At 41.1% G+C, this 15,285-nt stretch overlaps 1 protein-coding gene and 1 long non-coding RNA gene across 3 annotated transcripts in view; one reads left to right on the forward strand and one right to left on the reverse strand.

The window, feature by feature from the left end:
• Positions 1-8,654, reverse strand: part of PPTC7 (protein phosphatase targeting COQ7) — a 38,214-nt gene extending 29,560 nt beyond the window's left edge. The window contains exon 1 of one of the 2 annotated variants that reach the window (XR_013366507.1): positions 8,150-8,654. Coding sequence is in view for 1 of the 2 variants with exons in the window: in XM_077875588.1 (XP_077731714.1) it covers positions 8,150-8,372 (223 nt within the window). In the remaining variant the exon portion in view is untranslated. The remainder of the gene's footprint in view (positions 1-8,149) is intronic. The other variant, XM_077875588.1, reaches the window with a different exon arrangement.
• On the forward strand, positions 7,337-13,801 carry LOC144299841 (uncharacterized). Its single transcript, XR_013366508.1, has 3 exons — positions 7,337-8,906; positions 11,029-11,159; positions 11,259-13,801. It is a non-coding gene; the product is annotated as an uncharacterized LOC144299841 (long non-coding RNA).
• The last annotated feature ends 1,484 nt before the right edge of the window (positions 13,802-15,285 follow it).

Here is a 15,285-nt window from a genome sequence, read left to right on the forward strand (position 1 = left end):
AAGAAAAATTGGTACAAAAATGTGTTGGAATTGGCCTGAGTCAAAATAATACTGGGTCTTTCAACAGAAAGCACTCTTTGTAGTAAGTCACTTTTGTAGTCTCTGGCAAAGTTTTTGCAGTCATTTTGTAGTCCGTGGGATTCATACCAACAATTCAATCAATTCTAGAACTATTCACCAAACTTATTCACCACAAAAACAACTATTTAAGAACCTAGTAAATTTATAAATTGTTAAATGTGTCAGACTCAAGATCAACAATAAGCTTTTGATGAGAGTAGGTTCATTACAATTGGACACGTATAAATTAGCATAACCTTTCTAGAGGGACCTATGCTAATATTCATATCAGAGACCTTGCAAATGTTTATAGCCTTTGACTCAAGAACTCGTCAAGGAATTTATTCTAATGAAATATTCAGAATGCAGAGATATTCATTCACTTTAATGTTACTCAAAACAGAAAACTAGAAATTGGGGTGCCTGGCTGACTCAGTCCATAAAGCTTGTGATTCTTGATCTTGGGGGTTGTGAGTTCGAGTCCCACATTGGGTGTAGATATTACTTAAATAAAAGAAAACTGGAAATAATCAAAGAACTAAAAATAGAGGATTGGTTATTATACAAATTATGGGCTATATACATGCAGAAAAATAGGATGCAGTTATGCTCAATTTACATTACATAAAAGTAACATTACAGAGCAGAATATACATGTTAACATAACTTAATAGTATGTATACATACAATTGTATATACACAAAAGCTGGCGGAAACCACACTGACTTTAGCTCAGTTATGAGTTACAGGGATTTTATACTGTGCTTTTATGAACATGTGTTACTTTTATAAGCACAAAACAAAAACATTTACTTAAAAGCATTAAACACAGAAGAAGTAACCTAGGTACAAGTCCCAGCTATGATACTAGCTGTATTGACCTTATTGATGAGTCAACTTTACAGGTAAGGAAACAGATGCAAATTAAGTGGAGATAAAAGCAGCTATTCATAGTTAAAAGATTAAATAATGCAAAACACCAAAAACACTAAAATTTAAAGCACTATACATAAAGCACTGATAAGATGAATCATATTTTGTGTCAAAATATTGAATAAATGCTTAGGAAAAACAGAGTGAAGTACTTTTTATTCTTTAAGGAAAAGCTCTGTATCCCACCTCTCAATCCACCCAAAGTCCTATTTGGGACCATATTCAAAAGAACTGAGCATCTTTTCTTCTTCAGAAATTTAAATTAAATTGAAAGAGCTGTGCCACCTGCTAAATCAATTTTAAATGATTAAGTATGTATTATCAGCCTATAGCCCTCTACAGTGAGTCAGCTTTTGCAAAAAGTCTTGATTTATGATGCAATTCTGTAAATTGTGTGCATCGTTTAATAGTAGGGAAATGATCTTTGCTTTCAAGAAGATAGAAAACTACTTTATTTTTAAAATATTTGATAACTCCTAAACAAGATAGATCACTAAATTTTATTACTAATGACAAAAAATAGGATCCAGGGCATCACTTCTTAAAATGAGACCAAAAGCTAACACTATTTTTGAAAGGCAAACTCACAAGGCACACTGTTTTCAACTAACTAGAACTTCTCATTTGAAAAGTCAAACTTCAAAAAAAAAAAAAAAAAAGAAAGAAAAGAAAAGTCAAACTTCTTTAGAAAGAAAATACTGTTAATTTTCTAAAGCATTTTCCTGAAAATTCTGAACCTAAAGTCCCAAGTAAGGCCTCTCTAAAAGGCATGGGGACCTACATAAAATGCATCTGACATTTAGCTTGAACCTGACATAAGCGTTTACTCAAAGGACACCGTTGTTAAGTCAAATACTGTAGCCTGAGTATAGTGCTTTTTGAGTCACACATGAGTACAAACTCCATTTGGATACTGTTGCAACTATTCAAGTCATGTATTGTCCAGTTTCATAAAGCAGTGTTAAAGTTCAGGGAACAGCTTCCTTTGATCCAGCCCTTTCTGCCCCCCAAAAAACCCCACCATAACCAGCTAACATATGCATTTTACCTTCTGCTGCAATTTAAAACTTTTTTTAAATTTAAGACTTTTTAACAAAAATATATTTTCTAAAAAGTATAAACAATAATTCAAAATTCAATTACTTGTTCTATAAAAAAGATTCATCCAAAATCCTTTAAAAAGATGAACACAGGGCAGCCCAGGTGGCTCAGTGGTTTGGCGCCGCCTTCAGCCCAGGGTGTGATCCTGGAGACCCGGAATCGAGTCCCATGTCGGGCTTCCTACCTGGAGCCTGCTTCTCCCTCGGCCTGTGTCTCTGCCTCTCTCTCTCTCTCTTTTTCTCTCATGAATAAATAAATAAAATCTTAAAAAAAAAAAAAAAAGATGAATACATTGAGAAAGGCTGAAAGTTAGGAAAATTGAAAACTAAGCTTGAGAATCTCTATATTAAATACTGAACAAAGGAAAGTAGTTTTGACAATATAACAAATGAGGAAATAACTAAAAGTAATGTGCCTTATAAGAGCCTTATAAAAAGTACAATATATCTGTATAGCAAAATGAGAAAAGTATCAGAGCAAGAATTTAAAAAACAAACAGCAAAATTCTTCTATCCTTCAACCTTGTAATCTTACTTATTACACAATGACGGAACACCCAGGAAAGTCAGACAGCAACTAGTCAAATCTGTGGCTTTTTTTTCTTTTTGGTCAATGGCTTCTTAAGCCCTGCTGTTTCTAAGAGTCCTAGAAAGCTCTTTTACTAAACCCACAACTCTCCATTTCCTTAATATTCCACAATTTTCTCTTGAAAGCACATAGACTATGCAAACAGGCATATTTAAAGTATTTATTAATCTTAGAACTTACATTTGATTGGTGCCTTTTAAAAAATATTTTCCCTTGGATAAAATAATTTTATTACAAGTATATAAAAAATAATTATATAAACAACGACTATATTCCTCAAAAAGTTATAGTTACAATAAGCCCCAACAGTTCCATTTCTAGGTATATACCCAAGGGAATGAAAAATATATGCTCACACAAAAGCCTGTACCTGAATGTGTCACAGCAGGATTATTTACAACAGCTAAAAAGTGGAAACAACCCAATGTCCATTAACAGATGAATGGATAAACAAAATATGGTATATCCATACAATGGAATATTATTCAGCCATAAAAAGGAACACTGATACTTCAAACTATAATGTGGTTGGATCTTGAAACTATACTAAATGAAAAAAGACAGAAAGACCACATTTTGTATGATTACATTTATATGAAATGTCCAGAAGAGGCAAATCTATAGTCAGCCTACACTTTCTGTTGCCAGATGTTGAGGGAGGGGAGATTGAGGAATGACTGCTAAAGCATAGGGGGGTTTCTTCTGTGGTGATGAATATGCTCTGGAACTACTCCGTGATGGTAGTTGCACAACCCTGTGAATGTAGTAAATGCTACCAAATTTTTTTTTACTTCAAAAAGGAAATGTTATGGCAGATGAATTCTATTATCTCAATTTTTAAAAATTCAATCAGGGTCATGTCTGCTGTCAAGAGATAGATCAGGTTAAATTTTCAGAAAATTATGACTATATAATAATGAGACTAGTTTCCTGACATGGTTTAAAATCTAGCTGAGGGAGCTCCAAAAATGTCTTCTTCAAAGGCTTAAATTAGCACACATGCACTCTCTCTCAAGATTACTACTTTGTTACTAAAAGGATAACTCACTTTCAGATACTGAGGTCCTATCAAATATATTAAAATTATGACTTGGAAAACATAAAATTCTACCTAATCTATTCACTTCCTAAATAAACTTTTGATCCTTACATTGCTCATGTAATCCTTATACCTCAAGATAACTACTTTTTTTTTTTTAAGATTTTATTTATTTATTCATGAGAGACCCAGAGACAGAGGCAGGGACAGAGGCAGAGGGAGAAGCAGGCTCATGGAGGGAGCCCGACGTGGGACTCGATCCCGAGTCTCCAGGATCACACCCTGGGCGGAAGGTGGCGCTAAACCGCTGAGCCACCCAGGCGTCCCAAGACTACTTTTAAGATTGGCATTACTCACAAAAATACTTCAAAAATCTTAGCCACAATCAATATCATATTCAAAGACTAGAATATGAAATTGTTTTCACTTCTCTTTAAGGTTTCAAGTTAAATCAAGCTTCAATAAACATCCTGCAGTTATAAGAATTACTTTACAACTCTACTCAGAGGTCAAATTTTACATGGCATAGACCATGCTGTTATTTTTTAAAGAAGTGGTTTCAGTAAACTGTGGTTTAGTATGCAGGAGTTTTTGTTGCGTTTTAATTATGAGTCATAGTGTGAACATAGACGTTGTAAATACACATACACACACCCTTAAGCGGGAAAAGCATTAGAAGAACAAACAGTACCTGAAGAGACTGGTTTTGAATTCACCTATCTTATCAAGAAAACTTAACTAGTGATACAACGGAAAGTGGACTGTAATGGGCAGTCTTGGTGCTAGTCCTAGTTCTGCCATTAACTAGTGGAATAACCTTAGCAGAATCATTTGACCCTCTGTAGGCCTCCATTTTTTCATTGGACTCCAAGGTTTCTAATATTTGATTCTATTGTTAAGCAGCTTAGGGCTGTGGGAGGCCTAGCAATTGCGCACTAGGCAGCTCTCATATTTTTGTGTACTTAGGCATCTATGCCATATAGAGTAATGAGAGAACTCAGGATTAAGCACAATGAAGAAAAAAGAAAAGTGCACACAGTTCATAGTTCCTGCTGGTATTGGTTTACTCCTGTTGGACCTAATAAAGAGAAATGACCTTTGCCAATTTTCCAGGGGATAGGATTGGTTCCTATGTCTCACCACACCCACCATAGTTGGTTTTTCCTAAAAGAAATCCAGTGGGGACTCTACAAAAATGTTGTAAAGCACCAAGTACTTTTAGTCACTGTATACTACTAAAACAGATGAATTATAAATTAAAGAAATAAAACAGCTTTTTCTAATACAAAAAGAAACAGCTTTTATTCCAGTCAAGGAGTTGCAGATGAACACAGTGAGTTGCACATATATATAGCAACAGTGTCAACCCAAAGAAAATGAATCTGTAGTACTAGAAGGTTCAAAGCTCTGAGGTTCAACATATTATTCAACATAGTCTTTTAATGCTTTTCAGTTTACAACTCCAACTTCCAGAGAAAATACATTATTAAAGACTTGCTGAGATGCCTCACCTCCTTCATGGTAAGAAATAATCAGACCTACTTGTGATGAGATAGTATCAATAAAATACAAGTCACCATCACACAAAGTGGCTTGTGGAAGCCAAAGATCAAATGAGGCCTACTCAGAAGCGGTTTCAGGTGGCTCCCCAAGATGGCTTTCTGGAAGAGCTCCTCCAAAACAGGACAGTCCTAGAGAACCTCTCTCTCCTGATTTGTATACCAAACACACTCATACACTCATTCTCTCTTTCTCTCAAAATGGTTCTTTGTCAAATAAGGCCAAAGACCATCCCTAGGTCACATAAGCAATGCCTGCCTGGTTATGCCTGGCAGCATTCCTTTTGGAGGGGTTACGGAGCTGCAGTTCCTGATCTAGTCCCTGTGGATGGACCTCTAAGTGGTACACAGATGTGGAGTCAGTGAAGTCCCTGAATGCCTACGCAAAATTTTTGTCTCTATGCACATTTTTCTGGAAAGAGAGCCCTTGGGCAGTCAAAAATCCTCAGAGGCCATGAACCAAGAAAAGTTAAGAACCACTGGTTTAGCACCAAATATAAAACAGGAGAAATATACTGAAGGTACCCATGTGAATAAGATAGGAGGTAATGCCTGTTATTTCAGGTGAAAAAAAAAGAAAAAAAAAAGGATATGGTTGTTTTAAAACTTATGATCATTTAATGATCATAAGTCCCTAAGGGTCTGGTAGTCCACTCCCTTCATCCTCTAGCCTAGTTGAGGAAAAAGAGCTGAGAGGCTTTTGCCCAACACCACATACCACAGAGCCAGGCTGTAAAGCTGAGGATCAAATTTGGCAGGGTTACTGCCAAGATGGTACATTTATACTTTTTTCAAAATGGGTTTGACCAAAATTCCCCATATCCTTATAAATATCCCACTTCACTAAAAGGTAGCCTTCAAATATTTTAAAATTAAGGGGGCATGTGGGTGGCTCAGTCAGTTAAGCATCAGTTTTCAGCTGAGGTCATGATACCATGGTCCTGGGATGGAGTCCCACATCCCCATATCGGGCTCCCTGCTTGGTGGGGAGCCTGCTTCTACCTCTGCCTGCTGCTCCCTCTGCTTGTCTGCTCTTTTTTGCTCTGTCAAATAAATAAAGGCTTAAAAAAACACTTTTTAAAAAAGATTTTATTTATTCGTGAGAGAACCATAGAGAGAGGCAGAGACAGACAGAGGGAGAAGCAGGCTCCTTGCAGGGAGCCTGATGTGGGACTCGATCCTGGGACCAGGGATCACGCCCTGAGCCAAAGGCAGACGCTCAACCACTGAGCCACCCAGGCGTCCCTTAAAAAAAACTTTTTAAAAAATTAAGCTTAAGCATAGAGATTTGACTCATTAAAATGTCCCCAAATCACCAAACTGCAACTCTTTCACAAAAGCCAGCACACAGATTTATAAGGGGTAATGTTAGTGGTTCATTATCACCTATCCTGTTGTACTGACTGCAATCTGAAAAAGCAGCACAGGTCACAAGCTCATCAAACGAAGCCTCTAAATGTAATGGAAAAAGACAGCTACTGACAGCCCTTTAAAAAAGATACTGAGTCAGGGTCAAGCTGACTTCAAAATGGATTTGTATGATTTCTATCTACAAGCTCCTTCACCTAAGGAATCCTACCCCACCCTCTTAGAGTTAACATCAAGAGTCTCGCCTAGAAGCTAAATGATTTTTCAACACAGGTAATGGGGTCATTCATAAATTAAACTGAGAACAACCTTTCCAGTACCATGTTCACAAACACTACAATGTAGTAGAAACAAAGATAATAGGCAGTTATTCTGGGATCAAATTAAAAAATAATGATTGTCATAAAAAGTTACAGGACCATTTGTTCCAATGCCAAACTGTGCCTCAGCCCATGAAATTTAAAGTAATCAAAAACTCAACCTTATCTGAGAAGCGAAACCAAAGTGACATTTGAACCCAAGTTCAATGACAGCATGTCCTTCAATTTCAAAGAAAGTGCTTTACTCATTAAAGAAGATTTAATGACATATGATTCTATAGCATACACATTGTCTCCAAAGAGGTACATTATGATAAACTTTCTGATTGCTTGTGAATTATATTTAGCCCTTTTTATAAGCTCTTAACGCTAGTCTCCCAGCCTCAAAGGTGTAACAGGAATAGGCAGGCCTTTGGAAGCACCTGTGGCCTGAAAATGCTTTCACCAATCCTCAAGGCTTTCTTGGCTGCAATTTGAAGAAGGTTCGACCATTCTATTTTGGGTCAAGGAGACTCCCTTCCACCCCAAGTGACCTCAAGTGGGCAAGAGCAGTTTGGGAAACTACACTGCGAGTGTTTTTTTCACCAGGCCAGCGCCACCGCCTGCGAGACTCCGAAAAGGATGGAGACCTGGGCACCATCGAGGCGGCAAAAGAATGCGGCTGGGCTGTCTGGGGCTCACGACAGTCAGTCCGCTCTGGATCCTGCAGCCTGTGGCCAGGCTGTGGCGTCAGGAGCACGCGAAGAGTCAGAGATCTCCGGGGCACGCTGAGGGAGGAGGCGGGGAGGGAACAGGAGCGAGGTTAGGAGCCTGCAGGTGTCTCCGGGGGAAGGGACGAGGTCGTCGGGACTGGCACTGCCAAGTGACTAACAGTGCGGTTTTGGACTCGGACAAACTGGTCACATTGTCAGGCTGTGTGACCTTGAGCACAGAGCTCGACCGCTCTGCAGCTCAATTTCCTCATCTCTAAAATGGGGGTTGTTCCAAAGGAAAACGCACCTTGGAACGCTTGGCACGGCGCCTGGCACATAGTAAGCGCTCCCTCCCTACAGCTACTACTGGCTCTCGGGCTCCTCTCACCGCCCGGAGGAACAGGAGAAGAACTCGTGAAGCCCGGAGCAGGGGAGTCTCCAGGAGGCGGATCCGGGGCTGGGGCGGGGGGCCCCGGGCCGGGGACTCACCGAGCACGTCTGCCGAGCGGTGCCGGGCCACGAAGCACGCGTCGTCCCCGTAGCACGCGCCCTTCTTGAGAAGGCCCTTACGGAAGTCTTTACCGAAGCCGCAGCCGGCCGTCACCAGCCCGTAGTCACCGCCGCCGCCACCACCGGCCCTGGGGTCGGTCTGCGAGAGGCCGCCGAGCACGGCGCGGGCCACCAGCCGCCCGTACGAGAGGACCGAGAACATCGCCGCCGCCGCCCCCCCGAGGAGGCGGGGGGCCCGGGGAGCAGGAGGACGCGGAGGCCCGGAGCCGGCTCTCTCCTCAGCCGCAGCAGCGCCGCTGCCGGGGCGCTCCTCAGGGCGGCGCACAGTCGCCGCCGCCGCCCCTGCCCGACGCGCGGGGCCTCGCACACGCTCCGCCGCGCGCACCGGAGCCAGAGCGAGGTCAGAGCCTGCGGCTCCTCCGCCTAAGCCCAACTGGGATCCCGGCTGCAGCCACCGCTGCCGCCGCCATCTTCCGCTCCACTAGCGTGTTCCGGGCCGCGCCGGTAGCACCGCCCCCTCCACGGCCCCGCCCACGGCCCCGCCCACGGCGTGTTCCAAGCCACGCCCCCTCGGGCTCGGTGCCTTTTGCTGTCTCCGAGGCTGAGCTTGCGCAGAGGGTGTGGACGCGATGTCTCCTGGGAGTTGTAGTTGCTGTTTACTTCACTGCCTAGCATCCCGGACCTAGGGGGACTCACCGAGACGCGGGACCTAAAATTAAATTATTGTGAATTACAGGTGGGCTGTTTGAAAGTTTCCTTCCTGTTTTAACCATATATTCTAAAGGCTATTGTTTTAAATAACGCCACCATCCCTTCAAAGGAAAACCCAAAAGAAACCAGGGTCAAGTCATGTAGTATTACTCTGTAGTACATACATTAAGAAACTGAAGTACACATCTCTTTTTTTTTTTTTTTTAATTCATGAGAGACACACAGAAAGAGAGGCAGAGACACAGGCAGAGAGAGAAGCAGGCTCCACACAGGAAGCCCGACATGGGACCTGATCCTGGGTCTCCAGGATCGCGCCCTGGGCCAAAGGCAGGTGCTAAACCACTGTGCTACCCAGGGATCCCAGAAGTACACATCTCTAGTGACATCTCCAGAATTTATATATTGGAAGGGTTTAGAGGCGGATATCTGGAAAGAAGAGCCGTCTTGTATATTATTTAGGAAGATTCAAGGAAATATTACTCTCCATATTAGACTGGGGGTGACCAGGGGGATAGTGATAGAGATACAGAAATAGCCACTATAGATATGCCATATAGAAAGAAGTGTTTCAGACTTTGCAAATGGTTCTGCCAGTTTGGGAATAAAAAATTCCAGACCCCAAATTTCTTTGCCCCAAATCTTGATTTTTGGGGGGGTCCACCTGTCTATGCCAGTCTTCTGACCTCTGGCTTGGATGCCCAGATAGGTTATGCAGTGCCAAAGACTTGCAAAGATGAGGACCCTTCCTCTCTCCTTCCATAGCTGCCAACTCTTCTCTTCAGAAGGACAGCTCCTGGCAAGAAAAGCAGTTCCTTTACTTTTTTTGTTAAGCTCTCAGTCCATCCCACAAAGACATCCACAGTAGCCTTCTCCAGATCTTTATTATTATTATTAACTCACTTTCTCTGAAATTAATTACTTTCTCTCCTAATTAATTTTTTATCCTAAATAATTTAATGGGGAGTTTGTAGTCTAATGGAAAGATTAGTTCACCAAATACGTGTAATATGTTTGTATGCGTGTATGAATGTACAGATTACATACCATGCCTGGTGGGGCTATACATATTCTAGCTACTGTGTATCTCTCCATCCCATTTGGTTCCATGTCCCCTTCAGTAACAGGGCTCTAGACATGCTCACAGATGCTTCAGGGCCTTTGCTCTTGCTCTTCCTTTTACTTACTAGAATGTAATTTTATTATCTCAGGGTCCTATATTATTTATTGTTGTATCCCCAGAATGTATGGGCACACAGTAAATACTTAAAGTAAATGGATGAGAGAATGAATGAATAGTTCACTAGATCCTAAATTGCCCAAGGGCAAGAATCATTTGCCTTTGTATTATTAGAATCCAGCGTACTACCTGGCACATAGTACAGGAGTTTGAAAAATGCATGTTGAATAAAAGAAGGAAAAACTGAATAGGAACCATAGATAATATTTTAAAAATCATATTTATTGAATGAAGGGTAGTTACAAATAAAAGAAAATTGAGAGTTTGAGGTAAGTGATCCAATTTGGAATAATTTTTAGTTTTATTAAAACCTAAATATTTGTCACCCCAAAGGATTGGTCCTTTTTTAGTTCACTTTTGAGAGAAGTGTAGTTACTCTGGGGATTCCCATTTCATTCTTCAAATGATTCTTTTTTATACCTTTCTTAATATAGCTAAAGTCCTGCCAAACATTCACTCAAAGTACATTGTTCCATTACTCTAATCACTGTCATCATTAAACACTTCCCTGTTTCACAGTGTGCCAAGTACTCTATAGGTTTCTGCCCTTAAGGGTTTTCATAAAAATTGGACTGAATAAATGACTTTGCATAGTGAGTGGCATTTTGTCAAATATGGAGACTAAGAAAAAGTTCATTTACTGGATAAAAGCTGTGGCGATTCCAGGGATCCCTGGGTGGTGTAGCGGTTTGGCGCCTGCCTTTGGCCCAGGGCGCGATCCTGGAGACCCAGGATCGAATCCCACATTGGGCTCCCGGTGCATGGAGCCTGCTTCTCCCTCTGCCTATGTCTCTGCCTCTCTCTCTCTCTCTGTGTGTGACTATCATAAATAAATATAAAGAAAAAAAAAAAAAAAGCTGTGGCGATTCCAAGATGACACTCACACCTTGCTATTTTTTATGAGCCACAGGAATTGGAGCACGCCCAGAAGAGGGGGTGGAGCCTTGTGGATCCTCTGCTTGGCATTTATGTCTATGCCAGCTGTGCTAAAGGTTGTTCTTTCGGGCACACACCACTACCAAATCCCAGCCAGGCTGTCAGGTAATTCTACCCCAAGGACAAACTTTTTAAAATAGCATGTTAACCTCTATTCCTTGCCTCATCACACTTCTTCAGACTGCTCCTACCTTTCATTTTCAGGGCATATATTATCTAATTTCCGTGTCACTCACAAGAACCGGTCGGATGAGGTGAGCAGGAACATAGGATATGACTCTGAAGCTGGTAACCTCTGCTGCTCTGAGGGGGCTAGCTGTTTTCAGGTAAATGATACCGGTGCCTTGAGTTTCCTGCAAAATGACTTGCTCACCAGAGCACCATGTGAACAGAATCCTTTCTTAAAGCTCCCTAGCAGTTTTTGGAAAGGAGAGGCGAGAGCTCCTCAGGTTCCCTTGAATCATTTATTCCAGAGACAGATCTGAAAAGTTTCACCATCGCGAGGGAAGTCAGAAGAGAGCACTTTAAAAAAAAAAACAAAAACAAAAACAAAAACAAAAACAAAAAACAACCTTCCCCTGCCCTTCCCTAGAAGCACAATTCACTTTTGACATTTTGGTAGATTTAAAAAGCCGTAAGAGTTTTCTTCCTTAACAGAATTACATTCCTAGCACTTCAAAGATTCCTGGGAGGTCAGTTGTCACTCTCAAAGGCGAACAAGTGGTGAAAATACCATCTGTGCTCCCAGGGCATCTCTGTGGCATTAGGAAAGAGCTTTGCACTGGAGTCACCCCCAGCTCCTAAAAAAAGAAAAAAAAAAATCCCTAATAAGATTTTTCTGCCAGAGTGGTATACTGATCTCTCCTCATTTCTTTTTGCTAACCTATTCAAAAGGAGCACTAATTAGTTTATGGCAACGTTTCACAACCCTGGCACTATTGACATTTGAGTCCAGGTAATTTTTTATTTGAGGGGATGTTCTGTGCATTGGAGGGAGCTTAGCAGCATCCCTGGCCTCTACCAGGGATGGTACCTACCTCTACTAAGTAGGTGCCAGTAGCACACCTTACCCCTTAGGACAGCCAAAAATGTCTCCAGATATTGCTAAATGTTCCCTGGGGAACAAAATTGCCCCCAGTTTAGAACCACTGGGTGATAACAATGACATGCAAGTTAGCAAATACTTGATGAGCACTTGTTACATCTAAGGCTGTGGGATAAAGTTAAGAAAATGTTGGTGCCTTCATGGCAATCACAGTAGAGCAGGACAGTTAAAGGTAAGTAAATATATAGAAAAAATAAGCTTTATCGATTGAAATAAGAAAGGACCATGGGGAGAAGAAATGGGACCCATTGGGATGGGAGAACAGTCAGGGCACTTCACGAAGAGGTGACATTTGTAGGAGAGAGAGGTCTGAGGAAGAGGGCGATAGCCATTCCGAGCGGAAGAAATAGAAACTAAACAAATGCAGAGTGGGATTGGAGAAGAACAAGTAGTTCAGTGCATTTAAGCCTTAGAGTTTGAATGAGGAATAAAGAGAAATGGGGCTAAGGAAGTCGTTTAGGAACTATTTAGCCATAAAAAGGAGTGAAGTAATGACACATATCTGGGTATGGATGACCCTCGGAAATATGACGCTAAATTAAAGAAACCAGTCCCCAAAGACCACATGTTGTATGATTCTATATGAAATGTCTAGAATAGGCAAACTCATAGAGGCAGAAAGCAGATTGATGGTTGCCAGTGGCTGGGATGTGTGGGAATGGGAAGTGACTGTTAATGGGTGTGAAGTTTCTTTTTGGGGTAATGAAAATGTTCTGGAATTAGATAGTGGTGAATATACAAAAAAAATTGAACTGTACACTTTAAAGGGTAAATATTATGGTATGTGGATTACATCTTAGTTTATTTATTTTTTTAAAGATTTAATTATTCATCACAAACACACACACACACACACACACAGGCAGAGGAGGAAGCAGGCTCCATGCAGGGAGGTCTCTAGGATCACACCCAGGCCGAAGGTGGCGCTAAACCACTGAGCCACCTGGGCTGCCTACATCTCAGTGTAAAAAATAGTTTAGATTTTAGGTTGTACTACAAAGCTGTGGTCATCAAGACAGTGTGGTACTGGCACAAAAACAGACACATAGATCAATGGAACAGAATAGAGAACCCAGAAGTGGCCCCTCAACTTTATGATCAACTAATATTCGATAAAGGAGGAAAGACTATCCATTGAAAGAAAGACAGTCTCTTCAATAAATGGTGCTGGGAAAATTGGACATCCACATGCAGAAGAATGAAAATAGACCACTCTCTTTTACCATACACAAAGATAAACTCAAAATGGATGAAAGATCTAAATGTGAGACAAGATTCCATCAAAATCCTAGAGGAGACCACAGGCAACACCCTTTTTGAACTTGGCCACAGTAACTTCTTGCAAGATACATCCACGAAGGCAAAAGAAACAAAAGCAAAAATGAACTATTAGGACTTCATCAAGATAAGAAGCTTTTGCACAGCAAAGGATACAGTCAACAAAACTAAAAGACAACCTACAGAATGGGAGAAGATATTTGCAAATGACATATCAGATAAAGGGCTAGTTTCCAAAATCTATAAAGAACTTATTAAACTCAACACCAAAGAAACAAACAATCCAATCATGAAATGGGCAAAAGACATGAAGAGAAATCTCACAGAGGAAGACATAGACATGGCCAACATGCACATGAGGAAATGCTCTGCATCACTTGCCATTAGGGAAATACAAATCAAAACCACAATGAGATACCACCTCACACCAGGGAGAATGGGGAAAATTAACAAGGCAGGAAACCACAAATGTTGGAGAGGATGTGGAGAAAAGGGAACCCTCTTACACTGTTGGTGGGAATGTGAACTGGTGCAGCCACTCTGGAAAACTGTGTGGAGGTTCCTCAAAGAATTAAAAATAGACCTGCCCTACGACCCAGCAATTGCACTGTTGGGGATTTACCCCAAAGATTCAGATGCAATGAAACACCGGGACACCTGCACCCCGATGTTTCTAGCAGCAATGTCCACAATAGCCAAACTGTGGAAGGAGCCTCGGTGTCCATCAAAAGATGACTGGATAGGGATCCCTGGGTGGCGTAGCGGTTTGGCGCCTGCCTTTGGCCCAGGGCGCGATCCTGGAGACCCAGGATCGGATCCCACATCGGGCTCCCGGTGCATGGAGCCTGCTTCTCCCTCTGCCTGTGTCTCTGCCTCATTCTCTCTCTCTCTGTGACTATCATAAATAAATAAATAATTAATTAAAAAAAAAAAAAAGATGACTGGATAAAGAAGATGTGGTTTATGTATACAATGGAATATTACTCAGCCATTAGAAACGACAAATACCCACCATTTGCTTCAATGTGGATGGAACTGGAGGGTATTATGCTGAGTGAAGTAAGTCAGTCGGAGAAGGACAAACATTATATGTTCTCATTCATTTGGGGAATATAAATAATAGTGAAAGGGAATATAAGGGAAGGGAGAAGAAATGTGTGGGAAATATCAGAAAGGGAGACAGAACATAAAGACTCCTAACTCTGGGAAATGAACTAGGGGTGGTGGAAGGGAAGGAGGGCTGGGGGTGGGGGTGAATGGGTGATGGGCACTGAGGGGGACACTTGACGGGATGAGCACTGGGTGTTATTCTGTATGTTGGTAAATTGAACACCAATAAGAAATTAATTTATTAAAAAAATAAAAATAAAATAAAATAAAATAGTTCAGGACCTACTGCAGAGGGCCTTATATACTAAGCTTACATATATTAAGCTGGAAACACCAAGGGATCACCAAATGCTTTTAATATGCCAGTGACAATAATAAAGTAATAAATACTATTGAAATTATAATAAGATAATAAACAGTAGTGATGAGAAGAGTGTGAGAATAGAGAGCATAGTTTGAGCACTTGCCATGTCCTTTACCTGTACCATCTGCTCTGACTACTAACCTGCGTGACTACCCAACAGTCCCACGTGCTGCTTCCTTCATAGCACATTGGACTTAGTTATTTTGTTTATTGTTTGACTCCTCCCTGACTAAAATGTAAGATCTACAAGAGCAGGGGATTTTTGTCTTTTATTCACTACTTTACCTCAAGTCTCCAGAACAGTGTCTGGCTTGTACAGGTGCTAAATAAATCTAGTAAGTGAATGCTTTTAAATAAAAGAACTTAGGAGATCA

This window comes from Canis aureus, chromosome 27 (genome assembly GCF_053574225.1).
Source record: "Canis aureus isolate CA01 chromosome 27, VMU_Caureus_v.1.0, whole genome shotgun sequence".
Classification (NCBI taxonomy): domain Eukaryota; kingdom Metazoa; phylum Chordata; class Mammalia; order Carnivora; family Canidae; genus Canis; species Canis aureus.